The sequence below is a fragment of the Muscardinus avellanarius genome (genome assembly GCF_963383645.1).
Source record: "Muscardinus avellanarius genome assembly, chromosome: 4".
In the NCBI taxonomy this organism is placed as follows: domain Eukaryota; kingdom Metazoa; phylum Chordata; class Mammalia; order Rodentia; family Gliridae; genus Muscardinus; species Muscardinus avellanarius.
In genome coordinates, this window is record NC_137789.1 from 16,882,106 (window position 1) to 16,906,960 (window position 24,855).

General features: G+C 40.8%; 1 protein-coding gene across 1 annotated transcript in view; it reads right to left on the bottom strand.

Moving 5' to 3' along the window:
* The window catches only part of NSMCE2 (NSE2 (MMS21) homolog, SMC5-SMC6 complex SUMO ligase), a gene marked incomplete at both ends in the record, with an annotated part of 246,769 nt that overhangs the window by 107,558 nt on the left and 114,356 nt on the right, over positions 1–24,855 (bottom strand). The window contains 2 exon segments of the mRNA XM_080693640.1: positions 5,334–5,378; positions 5,381–5,407. Coding sequence (XP_080549766.1) covers positions 5,334–5,378; positions 5,381–5,407 — 72 coding nt within the window.

Sequence of the window (24,855 nt, forward strand, 5' to 3'; positions counted from 1 at the left end):
CCACTGTTTTAGCATTTAGTGCTGCTAGGTAACTGAATACAAAATTATTTTTCCTTTTAGATAATAATTCCTCCTTCACTTTACCCCATCCCCACACAGCTGAATGCTTATGATTTATAATTTTGGTAGAATACACTTGAGAGTGAATCATTTGTCTTTTTTTTTTTTAACTTAAAACAGTGTTATTGCCAGGCATGGTGGCACACACTTGTAATTTCAGTATTTGGGAGGCTGAAACAGGAGGATCATGGTTCGCCACCAACCTCAGCTACTTAGGCCCTCTGCAAGTTAGTGAGACCTTATTTCAAAAGGCTGGAGGAAGGGTTGAATGCCCCTGGGTTCAATCTCTAGTGCCACAAAAAACAAAAAACAGGATTATTGAGATAATAATTTATGCATAGTGTGTGTGTGTGTGTGTGTGTGTGTGTGTGTGTGTGTGTGTGTGTGTCACTGGAGATGGAACCCAGGGGCTATATCCGAGCTCTATTTTATTTGAAACAAGGTCTTACTAGGTTGCAGAGAGCCTCACTTAAGTTGCCAAGTCTGGCTTCAACCTTACGATCCTCTTATCTCAGCCTCCTGAGTTCTGGGTTACAGGCAGGCACTACCATGCCTGGCTTGCGCGATGTATCTTTGACAAGTTTTGCCAGGCACCCAGCACCTTTGCTGTGAAGGTTCACAGTCCTTTAGGAAGGTGTGCTTGCTTTCATTCTGCACCTCGCCGTTTTGTTGGTGCTGAAAGCCATTTCTCACGTGCTCAGTTTTTCCTTTGGAGACTGGAGCTCCGGGCTGTCCTCTACTATAATCTGTAATTCATTCTCTGCATCAGTCATGGGCTCTTCATTTGGCATGGGACAAGTCAGGTTCTAGGACAAGTGCTTGCTGCAACCAAGTTTCCGCAGGGTAGGCTTTTGTATGAAGCCATTTCCTAGTTGTAAACGGTGGAAAGGGCTTTTCTCTATTAAATCTATTTGGAAACTGTCGGTGAGATACAATTGGGGCTGGGTAGTGGAGCGCGCATGAAACTGAACGCATGCGCACAGCTCGTCCCAAGGCCGCTCCAATGCTGCAGGTGCGGCAGCCCTGGGCGCTGCCACAGTGCTCTCTTCCACGGTCCACCAGCTCCATCCCAGAACGTGCTCTGCTGTCTTCCTACTCTCCCGGTTTCCCCAACTGGTTCCTCTCCTCTCGAGACTGTGGCAGGTTCAGTCCTCACCCCCTGCCTCTTCTCACTCTAGGTACATTTCCTGGACAATCTCATCTACTTCCTGCCTTCATCTGTCATCTATGAGTGGTTCTCAAACTCCTCCCAGGCTATTGTTTCTATAGGAACATCTCTCATCAGTAACACCTCAGCAGACACCGATTCTCAACCACCCTGAAATCTCACAGGGACACTGAGCTTGGAGAACCATCTCTTATGCTCCCGCTCTTTGGTTTGAGACATCTGTCTGCTCCATCTGTCTGGTGAACAAGGCCATCATTTCTGAGCTGTCCACTCCAGAAGCTGAAATTCTTTGCCAATAGACTTGAAGATACAGATGGCACCTTCTTGTTCGCCACCGCATCTAACAAAATCCCTGGCACAGGAGCCTGACACATACTTATAAAAAGAATGAATTCAGTCAATTACTAAATTCTGTGGTTTCTAATTCATATCTTTTCAACTCATGTACTCTTCATCCACTATCAGTGCATGGGTTAAAATCACTACCAGTGCTCATCTGGCTTACTAACTCAGTCTCAATCCTGCGTCCTTTAAAACCCTTCTCTACACTATAACCAGTTATCTTTTTCACGTATAGACAGTTCTTAGCATTCTTCAATTAATGTCCCTTTAAAATTAAATCCACATTTCTGAACATGATGGGTAAGTCTACAACTCTTGCTTTCTTTTGCGTTCTTTCAACTTGAGTGCAATTCAGATATCACTGTAAGAATTTCTTGATGCCCCAAAGATGAGTTACTTTATCTGACATTCTCCCCAAAGTATCCTGCACTTCCGTGACCATCGAATCTATTCTGTTATAAGTGCCGGCTCACTTGTCTGTTTCCTCAACTACATTGAACATTTTCATGAGCGAATCACTGTCTTGATTTGCTGTATTTTTTGCTGTATTTCAGTATCCTGGCACAGAGTGGCCATTCAGTGAATACCTCTGGTGAGTGAAGATGTTTTCAAAATTACCTGTGATCAGAGAAGTGGACAACTCTGGCATTGCATGGTGGGGCAGTTTCTGAAACCAGGTGAGATCCATAAATAGGTACTACACAGTGTCCACCAACACTATAAAATTATACCTAACATTTTATGTGCATATAAATTTTTTAGGATAATTTTAAAATGTCGAGCGTCACTGGAGTGTATTTGGTTAGAAAGAGACATCAAAGTGTATTTCACAAATGACTAAAAAAAAGTAATATCTACACACAGCATATAGACACATACAGGGATTTCCTTAATGATAACAACTTTATGGAAAAGTTGTTACCAAAAAGGGACAAGAATCTGAGGAATCAGAGGGCGGCGGATAATGAAGCAAAGCAGACGATGTCAGAAAAAGGACTTAGAAGGCAGCAAGGAGAGGAGCGAGCAACCTCTGCTGCTGTACACGGTCCTTGTGTGGCCAGCGTCCCCAAGACTGGCTTCAGGACCAAGGATGTCCTTCTGAAGATAGCAGCGTGGCTCTGAAATTGTACTCTAGCTTGTCCTACTGCCACCCAGCTCCAGCAGAGTCCTGATCCACAGAGAAGCTGTCCTTTCAGTTCAGTTTAGTGAACTCCTGTCTAGACCCTGACCTTCAACAGGAAGAAAGAAATAAAGACGAGGAGGGCAGTGGCTGGGCTTGTGGTCAGGGCGTGGTGGGGATCAAGTGGGTCAGGCCCTCCCTCCCTCTCAGGTGACCATCCTTCTCTGGCTCTTCCTACTCCTCTGTCTTTTCTATGGGGCAGTTTGTGTACTTTCCTATCTGCAGGAATCTGAACAATCTGTATCATGGACTTTGATACAATGAGAAAGTGGGAGTGTTGAGATATTATAAATGTTCAGCGTGTTCATATATTTCCTATTAATTAAACGTTATTGAAGGGACTACAATTTTTTCATAAAATCTTTTTAGTTTTCCCTATCAGCTACTATACTGTTTCATTTTAAAAATGGTAAGTTATATATCAGAAGGTGCTGTCCAGAATCCTCTAAGGGAGCACAAGTACTCTGAGATTTCCTCTCAGAAGGGCAATAGGTTTGCCTTTAAGTGTTTCGATGCTCTCTAGCCTAGAGTTCACTATTGCAGAGCCTACAGCACAGCCACGGCGGTCACAGCCCGCAGGTCTCACTACGAGGCAAGCCCTGCTCTCTGGGGATGGGAAACGAGACCATCCTCTTCAGCAGCATCTTTCATCCAAGGCTAAATGGAAGCCGCCAGATGGGGAGGGACCTTGAGAATTCACTGACTGGCTAATCGGCTTCTAAGTAATCAGAACTGGTCTGTAATTACCTGCATAGTGATTCAGCCCTTTATCATTAAATATCAGCACAAAAGGACAGCTCTGTGATAACATACAAGGAAAGGAGCCTCATAAATTCAGTATTTGCTGGGTGTGGTGGTGCACACTTGTAATCCCAGTACTTGGGAGGCTGAGACAGGAAGGATCCCAGGTTCGAGGACAGCCTCAGCAAGTAGTGAGACTCCCATCAACCTAGAGAAGCTCTGTTTCAAAATAATAAAAATAAAAGATAAAGCTAGGGGTATAGCTCGAAGGTAGAATGTCCCTGGGTTCAGTCCTCAGTATCACAAAATAAACAAATGAATTCATTATATGTATTAATAATCTCATGGGGTCTTATTTTGCTGAAGGACTACAAATTATATTAAATAAAATTGTAACCAGATGTGCTGGCACACACAAGTAACCCAGCATTCAGGAGGCTGAGACAGGAGGATCACGGATCACAGAAAACCTCGGCTACTTAGTGAGGCCCTCTCTAGCTCAAAATAAAGAATAAAAAATAGGGCTGTGGGTATAGGTCGGAGGTAGAATGCCCCAGATTCCATCCCCAGTACTGGAAATAAATAAATAAATAAATAAATAATGATGGTTAAAACAGATAAGTTGTTTTCTTTTTTTAAATATTTTTTTTTTGTGGCACTAGGGACTAAACCCAGGAGCATTCTATCACTGAGTTACACCCCAGCCCTATTTTATTTTATTTCTTATTTCGAAACAGGGTCTCCCTAGGTTGATGAGAGTTTCACTACTTGCTGAGGCTGTCCTCAAACCTGTGATCCTCCTGTCTCAGCCTCCTAAGTACTGGGATTATAAGTGTATACCACCATGCCTGGCTAACAAGTAAGTTTTAAAGAATCTAGCTTGTAAGCCGGGCATGGTGGCGCACGCTTGTAATCCCAGCATTCAGGAGGCTGAGACAGGAGGATCACAGTTCGCGGACAGCCTCAGCTACTTAGTGAGGCCCTTTGCAACTCAGTGAGACCCTATTTCAAAAAATAAAGAATAAAAAATAGGGCAGAGGGTGTAGCTCAGAGGTCAAACGCCCCTGGGTTCCACCCTCAGATCCATAAAAAAAAAATCTAGCTTGTAAAAAACAAACAAACAAACAAACAAACAAAAAAAACTTTTGTGGCCAGGTGTGGTGGCACATGCCTATAATCCCCATGCTTAGGAGGTGGAGACAGGAGGATTGTGCAGGTTCGAAGCTGGCCTTGCTAGCTTAAGAGACCCTGTTTCCAAATAAAAATATAAAATAGGTCTGGGAGTGTAGCCCGGAGGTAGAAGGGTTCCATCCCCAGTACCACCCAAAAAAAAAAAAAAATCTATTGAAGATTCTATATCTACTTATAGTCTTTATCTATTAACAATATATATTTATAAGCATCTCATATATTTAATGTATACATGAACAGATGTGTTTGGCGTGAGTCCTTGCTATATTTATGATGAGAGGTAGTGATCAGTTATTCTGTTTAGGAGTTGGAGGGGGCACAAAGACAACACACCTAACGGGGCATTTATAGGATATGATACACAATTTTCAAAAAAATCCAAGATTCACTTAAGCAACACAGTGGGTTTTGTTCTGTTATCTAATACTGACAGCCTTTCTGGCAAGAAACTGCTGCTGGTGGGGACTTTTGGGAATCTGATTGGTCCAAGTTTCATTAGGGTCACAGATAAGCTGGACACAGGGTGGACCATTTCTGCTCTGTCTTCTCTTGCAGTGCAGAGGATCGGAAGCCCTTTCACTGCTACCGGGACTGTTTGGAGAAAAGTCACAGATGAGAATGGAAGGAAAAAAATTCTAAAACCTCATCCACTGCCTGCTCCACTTGCATCCTCATCCTTAATCTGGTCAAACTCATGTGTCTTCCCTCTTCTTTAGGCTTCATTGCTGCAAGAGAGACCAGGTTAGGCGGTGACTTGGGCAGAAGACCAGGACCCACGGTGTGAGGAGAGCCAGGGTAGGTGGGAAGCTGGAGGTGGAAGGGAGTCACCGGAGGCCTCAGCTGAGCCACCTCTACCTAGGATCCCTCCACCAGACAGCGGGGAGTGTGTCAAACCAAAGACACAGCTGAAGAAAAGGGCCTGCTGTTAACAAGGTGATATTACATTACACCTTGAGAGATAGAGATGTATTGAGACAGGTGCACTAACAGAAACATGCACACTGCTAGGTTCTTAACGTGGCACATCTGGGAAGAACCATTCTGGTGACATGTGGGATGGAAAGGAAACATGGGAGTGAGGATGGGCTCAAGGAAGCCCAGCCGTCCACAGCAACAGGTGCCTGCAGGCGGTGTTCACCTGGGTGGGCCTGGCCACTCACACCCGGGCTCACCGTCCGGACCCAGGAATGCAGACTCGCACCAACAAGACACACAAAGATACAGACATAGGTAAAGGTGACTTTACTGACAGCCCATAGCAGAGGAATCAGGCATGCCTGTCTCAGTATGTCTGTATCTCTCAGGGAAGGCAAATTATCAGAAGGAAGCTTGGTGGGCATGGCAGAGCAGGTGCAATAGTTATGGGGATTCCAGCATGGGACAAGGGCTATCCATCTGCCAGCCAGCTGCATTTTCATCTCTACAAGGCAGGGGTTGTTGGTCTGACAGTGCTTTGTTAGGCACCGAGACAATTTACACTGGTACATTAGTAGCTTTTCTTTTACTCTGGAGAAAGAGAACATGTTTTCTGATCAAGGTGTGTGTGTGTGTGTGTGTGTGTGTGTGTGTGTGTGTGTGTGTGTGTGTAAGATGTTAATATTCTCAACACAGGTAGGTATTAGGTGTTCGCTCCTGGTCAAATCTTATTGCCAAGGTATCTTTTTGGTGGTGGAGGGTACTGGGGATGGAACCCAGGGTCTCACAATGCTAGGAAAATGCTCAATCACTGAGTTACATCCCCAGTCCTTTCAAAAATTTTTCATTTTGAGACAGGGTCTTGCTAAGTTGCCCAGACTGGCCTTGAACTTGTGATCCTCCTGCCTCAGCCTCGAGGGTGGCTGGGATCGTAGGAGTGTACCAACATGCCTGGCTGCAAGGAGCTGTTATGTCTCTTAAGATCGCATCATCTCTCTTTGCTCTAATCGTTAGGTACTGATTTCTCAGTTTAACAATTTTCAGAGGACCTTTTCATCTCCCTTGCTTTCTGACATCAAGAGGGGCAGCACATGGTGGACTCTACATTTGCCAACAGTTCCACAAAGTATTTGTTCAACTGAAATCAACCTGTATTTTTTCCTTTTTTCCTTTTGAGGAACTGGTGATGGAACCCAGGGGCATTCTACCTCTGAGCTACACCCCCAGTCCCATTTTTTATTTATTTTAAAATAGGGTCTCACTGAGTTGCAAAGGGCCTCACTAAGTAGCTGAGACTGTCTGCGAACCACAATCTCCTGTCTCAGCCTTCCAAATGATGGAATTACAAGCGTGCGCCACCACATCTGGCTGAAATCACCGTAACTACAGTACCAACTCTACACCTATGGTTGTGACAGGCACAAATAATATTTGAAAGTTTAACAAAAGCCTCTCAGGAAGTTTGTTTTTTTCCCCCTACCAGATGCCTACAGCTCTTTGTTCTTTGTAAGGTACATTTGCTCACTCATTTTTCACTAGTATTACAGCCCTCTACTATGTACTGCGATTTATAGGCACAAGAGATAAAAAGATAAACATGATACTGTTCCTTTTAAGAGCCCATAGTCTAAGAAAGAGTAAGATACATTTACAAAAAAGGTCCTGCATCAAGTGGTCCGTGTGGAGGGAGTACTTTTCTACTTTTCTATCTGGGGGCAGAGACAGAAGTTATATCTCTTTAAAAATCTGATTCTAAAAGAATAGAAAATCATGATTATTTAACAAATAATATAAACCAGGGATATAAAGCAAAAAGTATAAGTTCCTTCATTTGTCCTTCTACAACCCCCCTCTCTCTCCAGAATGAATTCTGTTAGTAGTTTGGTACAACCAGTACCAACTTTTCTATATATATGAAACATATTTAGATATATACCCCCCTATTTATATAATATACAAATGCATGCGTACCACTTATATAATAAATTTTACATAAATACACATATGCATGGGATAATACTATATACATATTTTAGCAACTTCTTTCACATTGAATTATATGCTATAAAGTATAATATAAATGTATATAAAAAGTCTATACAACATATATGCTTACTTTAGAAAGTAATTATTTTGTGTTGCTACCATCAGGTCAATACATAGAGAATTCAGAGACTCCCTGTCTTTGCTCCCCAGCTCATCAGGCTGACTTCTGGGGTCATCATTTCTTAGCTTTCTTTATGGTTGTACTACTATGAAACAGAAACAGTTCAAAGTATCTTGGTTTTTGAAAGCATTTCTGGATGTTCATTTTCCTTTAGATTTTAGCCTTTAATTCTGTATCTTTTTATGCATCCCTGAAATTACTTTCCAAAGTCAAATGAATGTTAGTATGTTTTTATTTGAAAACATTCTGAGCCATCTTTGCTCAAGAAGACTGTCCTATGCTCAAGTGGGGAGGGACATGGGTTGGGGACAAGAGAGGAATGGAGGAGATGAAATTGCTTTGCTGCTCTGAGGATATTTATCTTATACATATTCAACAGTTTCAACTACTTTCAGCAAAAGAATTGTTCAAATCACCTAATTACCATAGTTCCAGGAACAGAAATCGTGTCACTTCTCAATTTCTTCCTTGCATTAGAGTTGTTAGAATAAATGCAAATTCTTATTTGCTAGATTGTAATTCCTTAGGGGTTATGAGATGAGCACCTTTAACTTTCCACAGCACAGACAGTGATACACAGTAAATGGACACAGTGAAGAATAAAGGAATGAAAATGAGGATGAAGATGCAATTACTCCTTTCCTTGAAGAGCATCCGTTGTTTATGAAGTCAGATAAGATGCATATGCATCACACAATTTAACATGACACAGTTGGGGGCAATAAAGAGATAGTTTAATGCAAATACTACTACTCACTAACACTGAGTGAATAGTATTCTCAAGTGAAAAGAGAGAGTTATTGAATGGTATGAATGTATAGCATATATGTCTGCCTACTTATCTATCTATCTATCTATCTATCTATCCATCTATTATCTATTATCTATCCATCTATCGCCCACATATATAAACAGGTATATGTATGTGTATATATGCCTATGCACATTTTTTGTTTATGCACAGAGAAATGACTTATAAAGGCACATAACAATGTTTACTTCTACAGCCTGGAACTGGGAAGCCAGAGGAGTCATCTTTTCACTTCCAAATGTACTATAGTAAATATATAGTTAAAAATATAACAGAATTATATATGACATGTAATATATAAGTTATATATATAATATATATAAGTTATATATGTGTTATATATAATATATAAGTTATATATATAATATATACATAATATATACAATATATACTATATAATATATAATATATAGTATATATATAATATATACATAATATATACATAATCTAATATATAAGTTATATATATAATATATACATATCCATATTCAATCATTAGTGCCACAAACATACATATATATATGGGACATTCTACCTCCAAGCTACACTGTCTAACCAACCCTATTTTACTTTTGTTCTGAAACATGGTCTTGCTAGATTGATGAGAGTCTTACTAGCTGAGGCTGTCCTCGAACCTATGATGCTCCTGTTTCTCCTAATACTGAGATTACAGGCATAAGCCACCACCCCTGGCTCTATATAATATTTAAAAACATATTAGCAGTAGTATTAATAATTCTTTTGTGGCACTAGGGATGGAACCTGGGGGCATTCTACCTCTGAGTTACACCTCCAGCCCTATCTTTTATTTTTATTTGAAACAGGGTCTCACTAAGTTGCAGAGAGCCTCACAAGTAGTTGAGGCTGGCCATGTATCCTCCTGTCTCAGCCTCCCAAGTACTGGGATTACAGACTTGTGCCACCACTCTTGGCCTTATTATTTTTACAGTTAGAAAAACACCAAATTAATAACATACATTCCAGGGAAAACACATATGACAAAGGAAATCAAGAAGAAAATAATTGGCTGGAAGACAGAAATCACTGGGAGGCTTCTTAAGAAAGGTAAGACTGGTGATGGGCCCTGCGACACTGGTGGAGTTTAAGTGAGAGTTCAGAGGGGAGAGAGGACTGCGGTAGGTGGACGGGAGCTGTGCTTTGGGCAGACATTTGGGAAAGAATAAAAATGGTACATATGTACCACTTCCAGCTTCCACTGAGAAAGGTCATTAGGGAGACAACAGAGCCGCAGCATAGATGTAGAATGACATCATTAGTAAGAGTTTGTAACTGGCTCAGTGGGAAACAGGAGTCACTGCAAGTCACTTCACAAGGAAGTAATAGGAGAGAATGATGAACCGCATGCAGGATTTGTGTAGAACGAGATAAAACATGTAAAAATTCCTGGTGATTTGCCAGTAACTGTAGGTTTTATTAAGTTATAATAAGAGTTACATTTCAGGGAGAGTTATATCTTGTGTCCCAGAGGAAGAAAGATTCAGAACAAGGAGATCTCTCCACAGAGTAGCGCACTTGACAGTGCTCCTGAGTGCCAGGTGTGGCAGCACATGCCTATAATCCCAGTAGTTGGGAGGCTGAGACAAGAGGATCACAGCTTCCAAGCCAGCCTCAGCAACTCAGCAAGACCCTGTTCCCAAATTAAAAAAAATAAATAAATAAAAAATGGGGCTGGGGGTGTGGCTTGGAGGTAGAATGCCCCTGAGTTCAAGCCATAGAACCACACATATTAAATAAATAAATAAATAAATAAATAAATAAATAAGCAAGCAAGCCAGCCTGTTCAGTTAATTGGAAAAATGAAGATACTATTCAGCCTCACAGGATTGCTTTAAGGATTAAATGCACATCAAATGGCACAACCAAAATGTATTGGTCTATTTCTTCTCAACTGGTATCAGAGCCCAGACGTGTGCTGATAACGATCAGAAGTAATGCCTTGCTAGGTGTGGTAAGTACCCAGGGAGAATGAAGCAGGAGGATCCCAAGATCAAGGCAGCTCAGTGAGACCCTGTCTCAAAGTCAAATTAAAAGGGCCAGAGACACAGCTCAGTGTGTGCCTAGCACATGTGAAGGCCTGGGTTCAATACCCAAACTGAAAACAAGAACAATGCTCTGGTCATGCATATGGGAAAGATAAAGCCAAGAGAGTCTTTTATATAAACAGTCAATAGGGATCTATGTATTGCATACAGGGAATGAAAAAAGAAAGGGCAGGAAGTTCTAGGCTTCCAGTGGAGAAAACTGGTGGAACGGTGATGTCTCTGAAAGAAACCAACCTACTCTGTGAGCCACATATTTGGAGCCATGACAATCATACCATCTCTGTTACTCCCAGCTCACAACCTTCCCCATTTGGGTGTTGCACAACCTCTTTGTATTAGTACAAAGATGGCTTGGAATTTAAAAAATAATGGAGCATTCATACATTCATTACATTTTGAAAAAAATTTCAAGATGCACAAAAGTCTTAAAATAATAGTGACATACAAAATTACTATGTATTCAATTACTGCAGGAGGTAAAACTTTACAATAGTTTGTGAAAAGTGAAAATCTCCACACATGACTTGGTGTTGTTGGTGTTGTTATTAGTTTTGAATTGAACCCAGAGGCTTTCTACCTAGGAGCTATACCCCAACCCTCTTTATATTTTTGCTTTGAGATAGGGTCTCACTAGGTTGCTGAAAGTCTTAGCTATGTTGGTGAGGCTGTCCTTGAACCTGCAATCCTCCTATCTCACTGGGATTAGAAGTGTACATGACCACACCCAGCTTAATGTGACTGTAAGAAAGAAAAATTCAGCTGGGCATGGTGGTGCTTACTTGTAATCCCAGCATTTGGGAGGCTGAGACCAAAGGATCCGAGTTTGCAGCCAGTCTCAGCTACTTCGTGAGGCCCTTTGCAACTCAGTGAGACCTGGTTTCAAAATCAAGAATAATAAAAAAAAAATCAGTCTGGTGGTGTAGTTTGGAGGTAGAATACCCCCCTGGGTTCCATCCCCAGTACTGTAAAAAATAGAAAAAAAAATTCCACAAAAATAAAATAATTGAAAGAATTAAATATCTTTAGGGCTTAAAATTTTTATATTTGTACCATATGAGAGCCAGAATTGTCAAATTTTGAAAAATAAATATTAATCACCTAAGTGCTTCTGATTTCCTGTGCTTTTCGTCTAAGCTATTACATGTTATGACCTCAGGGTTTAGTCTGAAAGCGGGGCTTATTACAACATGATAGAATTCCCAGAGGTCAAAGAGTCTGAGGACTACCAATAATGGAACACAAAACAGGGAAAGGTCCAGGTGACCTGCCACATGCAGACCCCTTCCTTTCCCGGAAAGCCACATCCTCGCAGAAGATGAGAGGTGGCAATTGCATAACAGCCTCCAGAACTAGCTTGAACCTGGAATGTGGCCATTCTTTTGCAATGTAGTTGGTCACCATCACATGAAAATCTTGAGAAATAAAATCTTATTTACCTGCTAGATTGTCAAACAACAACTCTTTTACACAATAGTCCTTTAAAATATCAACCCATCTTTGTTAGTATTTATGATTAGGTTTTTAAAAGAACTTTAAGAATATTTTTGCATACATTCTTGAGAAGGGCAGAAAGGGGCTGGGGAAGGGGGAGAAGGAAGAGAAGAAGAGAGAAAAAAGAACTACATCTCTGCTTTACAATAATCTGAGCAGGAGGCGGGAGAGGATGTAGATAGAACAGAATTGGCTGTGAGCTGCTAATTGTCGAAGCTGAGGATGAACATACAGAAGTCCACACTCTTTGTGCCTACTCTGTATAGGTTTGAAATCTTTCATAATAAAAATGGAATTTAGGAATTATATACCTAATTTCCCAAAATGATATTCCTAACTCTATACCTTTTTTTTTTTTTTTTTTTTTTTTTTTTTTTTAACAATTTTTTTATTGAACATAAATAGTATACATTTACACTATATTTGGTGCCCTCTCCCCCCGCCCCCGTTTTCTCCCCCCCCACCACCAATGGTTGGCCAGGTTAACCATGTCTTATTCATAATTTTACACATGTTCAGGTGAAGATGCTCCTTAATCAAGATCGGCCTTTCTCCTCTCCTATCTTTCCATTAAAACTTAGCTAGTATTTCCCCTCTAATATCTGGGGTCCTACTGGTAACCTTAGTGTTTTCTAGTTTGGGCATATTAGAGGAAACATGTGTATCTTCTCCTTCTGTGCTTGGCTGATCTCACTTAACATGATGCTTTCCAGGGCTTTCCATCTTCTTGCAAATGATAAAATTTTGTTCTTCTTTATGGCTGAATAGAATTCCATTGTGTGTATTTCCCACAGTTTTGTTATCCATTCATCTGTTGATGGTGATCTGGGTTGGATCCATATTTTGGCTATTACAAATTGTGCTGCTATGAACATAGGTATGCATATGTTGCTGTATTTCTCTGAATTCAACCCTTTTGGAAAGATACCCAGGAGTGGTATAGCTGGATCATATGGTGGATCTATTCCCACCTTTCTTAGGAATCTCCACACAGATCTCCATAGTGGCTGAACTAGTTTGCACTCCCACCAACAGTGTAAAAGAGTTCCTCTTTCCCCACATCCTCGCCAGCATTTGTTGTTGTTTGATTTCTTTATGCTTGCTACTCTGACTGGGGTTAGATGGAATCTCAGTGTAGTTTTGATTTGCATCTCCCTGATGGCCAGTGATGAAGAACATCTTTTCATGTATCTATTAGCCCTTTGTATCTCTTCTTTTGTGAAGTGTCTATTTAGTTCATTTGCCCATTTCTTGATTGGGTTGTTTGTTTTGTTGGTGTAGAGCCTTTTGAGCTCTTTGTATACTCTGGATATTAGCCCCCTATCAGAATGGTGGCTGGTAAAGATCCTTTCCCATTCTGTAGGCTTCCTCTTTAGGTTATTGATAGTTTCCTTTGATGAGAAGAAACTTTTTAGTTTAATGTTATCCCACTTGTTTATTCTTGCTTTAATTTCCTGAGCTTTGGAGGTTTTGTTGAGAAAGTTACTGCCTGTGCCAATATGTTGTAGTGTTGAACCTATGTTCTCCTCTACTAACTTCACCGTCTCAGGTCTAATTTCTAAGTCTTTGATCCATCTTGAGTTGATTCCTGTGTTAGGTGAGATATAGGGGTTTAGATTCATCTTTTTACAAATGGCTAGCCAGTTCTCCCAGCACCACTTGTTGAAAAGGCTGTCTTTTCTCCAGCGTATGTGTTTGGCCCCTTTGTCAAAGATTAATTGACTAAAGATGTGTGGGTTTGTTTCTGTATCTTCTATTCTAATCCACTGGTCAGTATATCTGTTTTTGTGCCAGTACCATGCTGTTTTTACTACTATTGCTCTATAGTATAGTTTGAAGTCTGGGATTGTAATGCCTCCTGCGTGTTTCTTGTTATTGAGAATTGCTTTGGCTATTCTAGGTCTTTTCTTTCTCCATATGAAGTTCATGATTGATTTTTCTAGGTCTCTGAAGAATGTCACTGGTATTTTAATGGGAATTGCATTGAACCTATAGATCAGTTTTGGCAGAATGGCCATTTTGATGATATTTATTCTGCCTATCCATGAGCACGGGAGATCTTTCCATCTTCCAAGGTCTTCTTCTATTTCTTTCTTTAATGTTTTATAGTTTTTGTTGTAGAGGTCTTTTACATCTTGGGTTAGGTTTATTCCTAGGTATTTTATTGGTTTTGAGGTTATAGTGAATGGAATTGTTGTTTTTGTTTCCTTCATTGTGGATTCGTTGTTGGCATAAAGAAAGGCCACTGATTTCTTTAGGTTGATTTTGTAACCTGCGACTTTGCCGAATTTGTCGATCAGCTCCAGAAGTCTTTTGGTTGAGTTCTTTGGGTCTTCCAGGTAAAGGATCATGTCATCTGCGAATAAGGATAATTTCACTTCCTCTCTTCCTATGTGGATTCCTTTGATTTCCTTCTCTTGTCTGATTGCTGCAGCAAGAGTCTCAAGGACTATATTGAAAAGGAGAGGTGAAAGTGGGCATCCTTGTCTTGTTCCTGACTGTAGCGGAAATTCTTGCAGTTTTTCCCCATTCAATATAATGTTGGCTTTGGGTTTGCAGTATATTGCCTTGATAATGTTGAAGTACTTTCCTTCTATCCCAATTTTTTGCAGTGTTTTTAACATAAATGGGTGTTGGATTTTGTCGAATGCTTTTTCAGCATCTATTGCTATGATGATGTGGTTTTTGTTCTTGGTTCTATTTATGTGGTGAATAACATGTATTGATTTGCGTATGTTGAACCAGCCTTGTTTTTCTGGGATGAAACCGACTTGGTCGTGATGAATTATTCTCTTGATATAGTTTTGAATGCGTATAGCTAGTATTTTGTTTAGAATTTTTGCATCTATGTTCATTAAGGATATTGGTCTGTAGTTTTCCTTTCTTGAGGTATCTTTATTTGGTTTGGGGATTAATGTGATACTGGCCTCATAGAAGGAATTTGGAAGAGTTCCATCTCTTTCAATTTCCCGGAACGTGTTATGAAGTATTGGTATTAGTTGTTCACTGAAGGTTTTGTAGAATTCAGCTGGGAACCCATCTGGGCCTGGGCTTTTCTTTGGTGGAAGAATTTTTATTGCCGTTTCTATTTCTTTGGTTGTTATTGGTTGGTTTAGGCTTGCTATGTCCTCTTGGTTGAGTGTAGGAAGGTTAACTGTGTTTAGAAATCTGTCAATTTCATCCAGGTTTTCAAATCTATTGGAGTATAAATTTTTAAAGTAGTTTCTGATAATGTTTTGAATTTCTTCACTATCAGTGGTGATATCTCCTTTTTCATTTCTAATTTTGGTAATTTGAGTTGATTCTCTTTTTCTTTTGGTTAGGTTGGCCAGGGGTTTATCAATTCTATTAATCTTTTCAAAGAACCAACTTTTTGTTTTATTGATTCTTTGAATTGTTTTTTTGTTCTCTATTTCATTTATTTCTGCTCTAATTTTGATGATTTCTCGTCTTCTGCTGGCTTTGGGAATGGATTGTTGCAGAATTTCTAGATCCTTGAGTTGTTTCATTAGGTTCTTTACTTGGTGGTTTTCCATCCTTTTTATGTGGGCACTCAATGCGATAAACTTTCCTCTTAGTACTGCCTTCATGGTGTCCCATAGGTTTTGGTGGGTTGTGTCTCTGTTTTCGTTTGTTTCCATAAATTTCTTTATTTCTTCCCTAATTTCTGCTCTTACCCATTCGTCATTTAGTAGTGTATCATTCATTCTCCATGAATTTGAATACTTTCTTTCGAGTTTCCTGTTGTTGATTTCTAGTTTTATTCCATTGTGGTCTGAAAAGATGCATGGGATTATATTACATTTTTTGAATTTGCTGGTATTTTCTTTGTGTCCCAGGATGTGATCTATTTTGGAGAAGGTTCCATGGGCTGCTGAGAAGAAAGTGTATTCTGTAGTTCCTGGTTGAAATACTCTGAAAACGTCTATTAGGTCCATTTGGTTTATGGTTTCCTTTAGTTCTAAAGCATCTTTACTCATCTTTTGCCTCGAAGATCGATCCAGTGGTGTGAGAGGCGTATTAAAGTCTCCCAGAATTATTGTATTTGGGTCTACTTGGGATCTTATGTCCAGAAGGGTTTGTTTTACGAATGTGGTTGCACCCACATTTGGGGCATAAATATTTACTATCATTATATCTTCTTGGTGTATTGTTCCTTTTAATAAAAGGAATAACTCTATACCTTAAAAGGAACATTACAGTGCTATTAAAAGTACTAAAATAAATGTCATCCTTAAAACACTGAGTTAAGATTTCAAGGTTATAAGCTGATTCATTTAATGATAAAAAATGATGCTAGGCAATAATCATAATTATGTGCACCATGCTTACATAAAGTACTTTTACATCCACTATCTCAAGTGACCTTCATAATATTGAGAGATACAGTGGGTAACATTCAGATTTGTGAAAAAGAAATATGTGGTTCAGAGGAGTTGAATGATTTTCATTCCTTTATCCCACATTTCTTGAACACCTAGTATGTGCCAGGCAGATCTGTCCTAGGTGCTGGAGATAAAGATATGTTGTGCCTTTTTTAAGGTATGCATAGTATAGTAGAAGGAATAGGTCTATGAACTGGTAATTACACAATTATGTGATCCAGGCTACAATGAAGTGCTTTTAACAGTTTCTTTCAACATGACCCGTGGTAAAAACTACAAGTACATTATACCCCAGCATAATGGATAAAAGACACAAAGAAGATACCAGTCTAGGTAAAGTTTAAAGGATTAAAGGACTCTAGTTAATAAATATATGTTTAAGTAAAACAAAACTTTTACTCTTCCTGTGCATGATACACACTACTGTTTTCTAATATATCCTATTTAGCACCTTTCCTTTAAATAAAATACTGGTTATACCACTTGCATGGATTCTGATATCCAGGAGTGGGTTGTGGTCTACAGTGTGCACAAGTGCTAAGCTGAGCGTGATCGGAGCTCTGTGGCAGCAGAGAGGAAAACATAAACTCTCTTCTGGGGATGGAGGAAAGGCTTCTTAAAAGGGCTTGGTCTCGGACAACTAGTCAACATTAAAGAAGCGAAATCAGAACAAAGGTCTCCAGATGCTTTAATCGTGCTGCTCTTGCAGTGAGCCGTTCTAATTTACACCGGCCCAGCCCAAAGCAGCATCAGACTGTGAACTCACCAGTAAGATATGGAAATGAGGCGTTGTCTTGGAAGGGTGTCAGCAGGCATTCACATTTACTAAAGCCTCACGAAGTGGCATCCTATTTCCGGTTGCTTAGATCATCTTGTCACTTAAATCATTCTGTGACTACCTATAAAAACAACTAAAAATATCTTTCCCTCAAACGCTGTATAATGAATGCTGCTATCCTGAGACTCTAAGGTTTATACTATGGCTAACAGGTCTAAATATACATGTTCTCATGGATTCTATAAAATAAAGCCTTAAACAGCCAGGCGTGGTGGCGCACGCTTGTAATCCCAGCATTCGGGAGGCTGAGACCAGAGGATCGCGGTTCACAGACAGCCTCAGCTACTTAGTGAGGTCCTCTGCAACTCAGTGAGACCCGGTTTCAAAATAAAGAATAAAAAAATAGGGCAGTAGGTGTAGGTCAGAGGTCGAATGCCCCTGGGTTCCATCCCCAGACCCGCAAAATAAATAAATAAACAAACAAACAAATGGATAAATAAATAAATAATAAAGCCTTAAACAAGCAAGAGGGCAGGATGCTATCTGTTAAATATAAATTCAGGTGCTGTAATGTGTAATGGACCACTACTTTAGGTTGGGGTTTTGTTCCATGCCTCCATCCTCTACTGTGGGGTCGGCTTCAGGAGAGTCCTACTTACTACTCCAGAAGCTCAGTGAAGAGCTAGTCAGCACTGGTCCCTCCCCTTGAACTAGCACCTCGTGCTGCTGCCCCCTGCTGACTAAGAAAGCCCGGGGAAAAGATCCTGGAGAGCCAGGGACTTAATTTTACTTTGCCTCTTCCTCCAAGAGCAATGTTTCCCGTTTAGGTACTTGTTTTACAAATCTACTTTGCCCTATTGCACAAAAGGCCATTTTGTGAACTTGATCGAGTGGTATCTTCTTTGTGCCTTTTATTCATTAACTAATAAAAAAGTAAAGGTAGTTTCCCACATCAGGATCTAATCCATCAGCTTACAACAGTACTACTATTCACGGGGCATGCAACAAATATTCACTGAGGAGATGGATATTGACAAGGAACAGAAAAAAAAGTTGATTGAATTTCATGAGACCTAAAGAAACTTTACAGCTGTTTCTCACTCCCACTTCCCCAAGGGGAAACATGCTTTGAAAATCAATGATAAAAGATCCAGTCGGCTGATGTTTTAAAAAATAGTATTCTTAATTAAAATCAAATTAAATTGAATGAACCCAAAAAACCAATTAGGATTTGTGCCTTCAACTATATAACTGAAAGGCTTTATAAAATGGAAAACCCTATAATTCATAAGTATTAACTCAGTAATGGAAGGTTGGCCAGAAGGAAAGGAGAAATAGACATCTGGGAATGTTACTGAAAACCATAGCCATTTGTAAAGACACTGTGTTGTTTAGATAAATCTCTGCCTGGAAGGCACGCTTAGACTTGATAACAATGTTCTGAAGACATCTGAATAGGTCAATTGATGTACACACTCTTAAGTGCTCTACCACCAAGCTACATACATCCCCAGGCTAGATCAATTTTACTTTAGACCACCAAGGCTAACATTAAAATAAAAAACCTACAAATAAGTAGCTGAGGATCAAATGATAAAACCCTCAATCAACTAAAGATAGGTATCTAAAAAGAATATAAGAGGCTCCTGACTGTTTAACCCACAATTATCTTTATAGAGAAAGTAAAACTGAGAAAGAAAATACTGGACTCTATTTTGAGGATAAAGTTGAACTTCATCTAGAACATAAGTTTGATGTCATTTTATTTCCTAAAATTCTTAATTCCACATCCAACTTTGTGTAAAGCATCTTCAAATGTGCTTCTTTAAGCCTCTTAAACTCTGTATGTCCCAAGCCAAACTCTACTCTTCGACCCTGTCCTCTTGCCAACACCCCTCCATTCTTTTTCATTATTCTAGTGGTCTCTAAAATAAGATGCAAGAAAAATCCACTGGAAAGGGAGTTAAAATATAAAAATTTTTGTATTGGATACATGCTTCAAAAAGACTTTCTTCATAAGGGTCCATGATTAATAAAAAGGTTGAGACTCCTAATTGGACATAACACAGGCTTCTCACAGGCCTCTAGCACTTCAGCCCACCTAGCGCTCCCATTTTCCACTCTCCCTCGTCGCTGGCAGCTCTCTGGTCCTTTCCTACTACGCTGTGTGAGAGACTGCACTTCCTGCCTGGACTTCTAAGCAGGCTTCTAGCTTATCTCCCTTCCTGCAGAGTCTTCTTCCAACTCACCCTTCACTTTGCCACGAGTGGCCTTTTCACTGGTCAAAAGAAAGCACTCATCAACAAAATAGCCCAAACGCCTTCACGTGCGTTTCCAGGGGTCTAGACTCTAGCCGCAAGCTGGTGTAGTGTCAAGCAAGCACAGGCTGCAGGCCTTGGTTTGTGTTTTGGTCCTGCCTCATACAAGCTTTGACATCACCAAGAAGTGGTCTCAAAGTGGAGGGACGGAGTGGTCTAAGGGGGGAAACCACTCAGGCACTCTGGGCATCTACTTACCCCTGTGAGGACGAGGCTAGCCCAGAGGCTGCTCTGTGGACTCACTTAGCTCAGAGCCAGGCATGTACTGCCCCAACATCTTGCTCCAGGCTCCCCTGCTATGGCTGCCCTGGGCCCTGCTCCCATGATCCTGCACACACATCACACGCTGTCCCCACAGGGACCTTGGCTTTTCTCAAATATAACACATGCTCTCGGCTCCCTTGGGTGCTGATGATACCACACCACAACCTCAAATGCCCTTTCATGCCTGCTCCACTGAAACTCTACCCATGCTTCGAGGCCCAGCTCAAATGTCAGCGCTTCCAGGAAGTCTTCCCTTTATTCTCTGATCAAAAGTCATCAAGTTCTCCTCGTGTTCCCAGCACACGGTGTCCAGCTTTACTCCATATTTATTTGCATTCTATCATTCACATGCAAGTTACCTGCATTAAACTGTAAGCTTCTCCAGAAAAGAAGGCATGCTCTTCTTTTTATTCTCAGCAATTAATATCTTGTACTGAGAGGGATTTAATAAATGTCTGCTGATTAAGTAAATAAACCTATCAAAACACTTTCAAAAGGAATAAATTGTTACCAAAACACTTTCAGCTTTTGAAATTTGTAGACTAAAATGTCTACCTGTAAAATATGCCATAATCTTATTTAACCTTTACAATATACAAATAAAAGTAACAAATAAATGACTTAAAATTGTGTAATGTGGATACTTAAGACTCAACACATAAAAGAAGATTTTTTTTTTTTTCAGTACTGAGGCTGGAACCCATGGGCATTCTATCTCCGAGCTATACCCCCAGCCCTATTTTTTATTCTTTATTTTCAAAGAGGTTCTCACTGAGTTGCAAAGGGCCTCACTTCTGGCTAAGATATTATTTTTTAAACTGTTAAACTGACTTAAAAATTGTTAATATCAACTGTTATACACTGATAGACTAGGGGGCAATGATCAAACAGAAACTAATCAATGGTGCATAAAAATGGATTATTAGGGATCAATTTAAAATAATGTTTTCAAATATTTAATGAACTCACATGATTCTGAGAGAAATAACTAGAACACTACATCTAACCCAACTTTTCAAATATATATTTTCTAGGAACAAAGACTAGAGAAATACACGAGATGTTAATATGTGGTTACCCCTGCATAATGGATTTTATTTTGCCTCCTGTATTAACTGAGCTTTCTATAATATATATATTTTTACAGAAAAGTTAATTTAAAAAAGACTGTATAGAGCCAGACATGGTGGTGCAAGCTTGTAATCCCAGCATTTGGGAGGCTGAGACAGGAGGATCCGGGTTTGCAGCCAGCCTCAGCTACTTAGTGAGGCCCTCCACAACTCAGTGAGACCCTGTTTCAAAATAAAGAATAAAAAATAGAGCTAGAGGTATAGCTTAGAGGTAAAATGCCCAGTACCACAAAAAAAAAAAAAAAGGATATACAGCAGCTCTAATTAAAGGTTAGTCAAAAATGAAAACATCAAAGAGTCTACTAGCAAAATAGCCTCTGGATTTTAAATATTAAATGTAATACATTTGTGCCAACATAATTATAAACTGAGAATAAAAGTTGTAGCTTAGACAAAGATATTAATTTTTTTTTTTTTTTTACAGAAGTAAGGAATTTGACTCATTATTTGCAAGCAGAAGCGAGGGCGGGGGGCATCCGGATCCCATCTGCTTGGCCCTCCTGGACTGTGTGACTTGCTCTCTCTCTGGACTGCAGGCACCCTACCCATAAGCCAGGGAGTGTCCATGTGTACTCACTGTTACCTAAAGGATTGACTGTTCAAAATCTCTACCGCAATGGCAGAAACAGGGCAGGCCCTTCCTTCTTCACAGATCTGGAGATTGCCCCAATAGGACGATGGACAGGTTAAGACAGGGGTTCACTCTAACTTGAAGAGAACCTGCAAAGTCCGGTTGAGCTTGTTGGGTAGTAAGGCTGATGCTAGAACCTCGAGCAGTGCAGCTTGCAGCAGCCATGGCTGGGGTGTGCACTAACTAGTGGGTCCCTCAGCCACAGGGGTGGGTCAGTAAATGGGGTGAAGGTTAGGGGTGAATTCAGAAATTGAAGGGAGAGAAGAGAGAGAACAATTCTGAGGGCAGTGCCATCATATGGGCAGAGAAAAGAGGAAGCTAAGGAGAAAGTAGAAACAAGCAGACTGTCAAAGAGGACGAGTAAGGAAGGAGAAGAGAGAAAGTCATTTCTTCCTCTCCTCCCTCTTCCCATCCATTCTCTCTCCCCTATTTGCGCTTACCTCCCTACTCTTTTCTCCCTCCCCTTCCTTCTTCATGATCAGGCCATATTCTATTTTCAAGACCCCTCCCCCTGGGGGCCCAGGACCCTGGGGAACACCCTCCGGAGCATCCTGTCATAGTGAGATCTAGACTGAGGGTGCATGCAGGGAGAGCAGCTGCACACCTCGCCACTCTGTCCTTGGCCTCCCTTGGCCTCATTTGCACTATCTTCAATTACAAAGGACATACTGTCTGTGATTACAAGCCACCCACGCAAATACCCCATGGGCAGGATTTATCATCTGGTAATCAGATGGTCACCTTCCTTTTCTGCAACATTTCTAAAATATTATTTTTAAATGTCAAGACTGGACATGTTTAAAAGTAAATCTACACATCTGGGCCAGCCATGATGGTATTTAGTTAAAGCATAAGGCCTCTGGGTAGGAACGCATTATTTCCACAGTGCCTCATCTCTATTCCCAGGCTCTTAATTTAATATGTGCTAAGAAAAAGCTCAAGACAAAATGCTGAATTTAGCTTTTTTGAAGAATATCATATGCATTCTGTGTGTGTGTGTGTGTGTGTGTGTGTGTGTGTAGGGGCACTGAAGGTTGGACCCAGGGGCATTCTACCTTTGAATTACATCCCCAGCCCTATTTTATTTTTTTATTTTGAAACAGAGTCTTGCTAAGTTGGTGAGGGCCTCGCTCAGTTGATGAGGCTGGCCTGGAACCTGTGCCCCTCCTTTCTCAGGCTCCCAAGTAGTGAGATTACAGGCGCACCACCATACCCAGTTCATATGCATTCTTAATTTGCAAATACACAGAAAGGCTGAATTGAATCAAAATGATAAATAATCATTAAGTATGTGGGTGCTAAGGGTGACAACTTCAAAGACTCATGGTATACCGGTTAAACTGTGGCAAGTCTATTAAAATTCATTTTCTGCAAAATATTACTTGAAAAACCGAAAACATTAAGGTTGTATCTGGAAATGTGCTCACTCCCAGTGACTATTTCACACCCCATTAAACAGTCTGATGATCTGTCTACAACTGCCAAAAGCTGCGCCCCCTGCAAGATGTCCTTGCAGACAGCTTTGTTCAGCAAATAAGTATAATGTGCTCCCATGTTAAACATTCTCTTGTAAAACACAGCAAGAAAAGAACAGGGAGTCCCTTGTTACATAAAACAACTCTGCTCCGGGCACACCGCGACAAGCAGGCTGCAGGCCGTCCTGGGGGCTGGCCTATTCTCAGAGCCCAGGGGCCCTGAATCTGCTGCGGTGCTGGTCAGCTACAGACTCTGGGAAGGGGGTGAGCTGAGGCTCTGCACTCTGTTCGCCTCTTTTGTGGCTCTCCGGAACTTGGGCTAAGCCAAGAATGAAACAAGAGCTGCAGGGTCTGAGTAAGTATTTAGAGAGAAGGGCTGGGTTTGAGGTGAAGGGAGTCCAAAGCACAGAAAGAGGTTGTCGGAGAGCTGAAAAGAGCCACATCTGAAAGGAGATGCACGACCTCAGCTGGAAGGAAAGCTTCTCTCTGAGCTAATTTGTTTCCTGGCACGGTCCCACTATGCCTCGCTGAATGGCAGAACCCAACGCTGGTTTAGGGCTGATTTTTGTGTCTGAGGTAATGTGCAAGGACATTAAGTTCTCAGCCTTGGCTCATTTTAGGGATTAGTACGTATAGCCTAGGAAAGATGTGCTACAGATGTGGTAAAGAACTCAGCTTTAGCCCCCTGGATGAAGCCACTTGGTTGTGGCAACAGAGAGTAACCAAAGTACCCCAAAATAATCACTCAGTTAATGTCCTGAAAAGAGATCATGTTATCGCGGGTATGCTGACTTCCCATTTTTTCCTACTTCTTTCTTTTTCCTCAATAAAGCCACTCGGCAAGAGGCAGTTTATGTAATAATTAAGGGCATGGACTCTGCGGCCAGATTTTCTGGGTTTGAATCATGAACAAAAAGCGGGGCCTGTTGCTCAACCTCAAGATCCTCCAACCCCCTCTGTAAAAAGGCAGCACTAATACCCACCTGCAGCACAGCCCAGTGAGCAGAGCTGGGCATGAGGGAGCTCGCAGGGAGGAGTGCTTACTATTGGTTAAAAAAACTGTCAGCGCTCATCTGCAAATCAACAAGATAGAGTCCAGAAATAAATTCATGCACTTGGCATCAGTGATTTTCAACAAAGTTGCTAGGAGCACACAATAGAGAAAGGACGGTCCCTTCAATAGTGTTGAGAAAACTGCATACTCACAGGCAGAAGAATGAAACTGGATCTCTATCTCACACCATATACAAAAGCCTACTCAAAATAAAGACCTAATGTAAGACACAAAATTATAAAACTACTGAAAGAAAACAACTCTATTCTGGTCAATAATTTCCTGCAAGTGGCACAGGTAGCCAAAGCAAAAGTAGACAAGACTGTAAGAAATTAGAAAGCTTCTCAGCAGAAAAGGAAACAACAGAGCGAAGCACCAGCCCATGGACCACGAGGGAACACTGGCCAGCCGTACCTCTGACGACACAGAAGGAACTCCAGAGGTGCAGAGGCAAGAAAACAAACAAACAAACAAACAACACAAAGCACCTGGTGTTTCTCAGAGGAAGACACATGACTGGCCAAAAACTGCTCGACAACTCTTATGATCAGGAAAATGCAAATCAAAACCACGAGGAGACATCACCTCACTCCAATTAGAGTGACTATCATACAAAAGACAAAAATAACAAGTGTTGGAGAGGATGTGGAGACAAGGGTAGCACTCTTGCACAGTGCTGGTGGGACTGTCA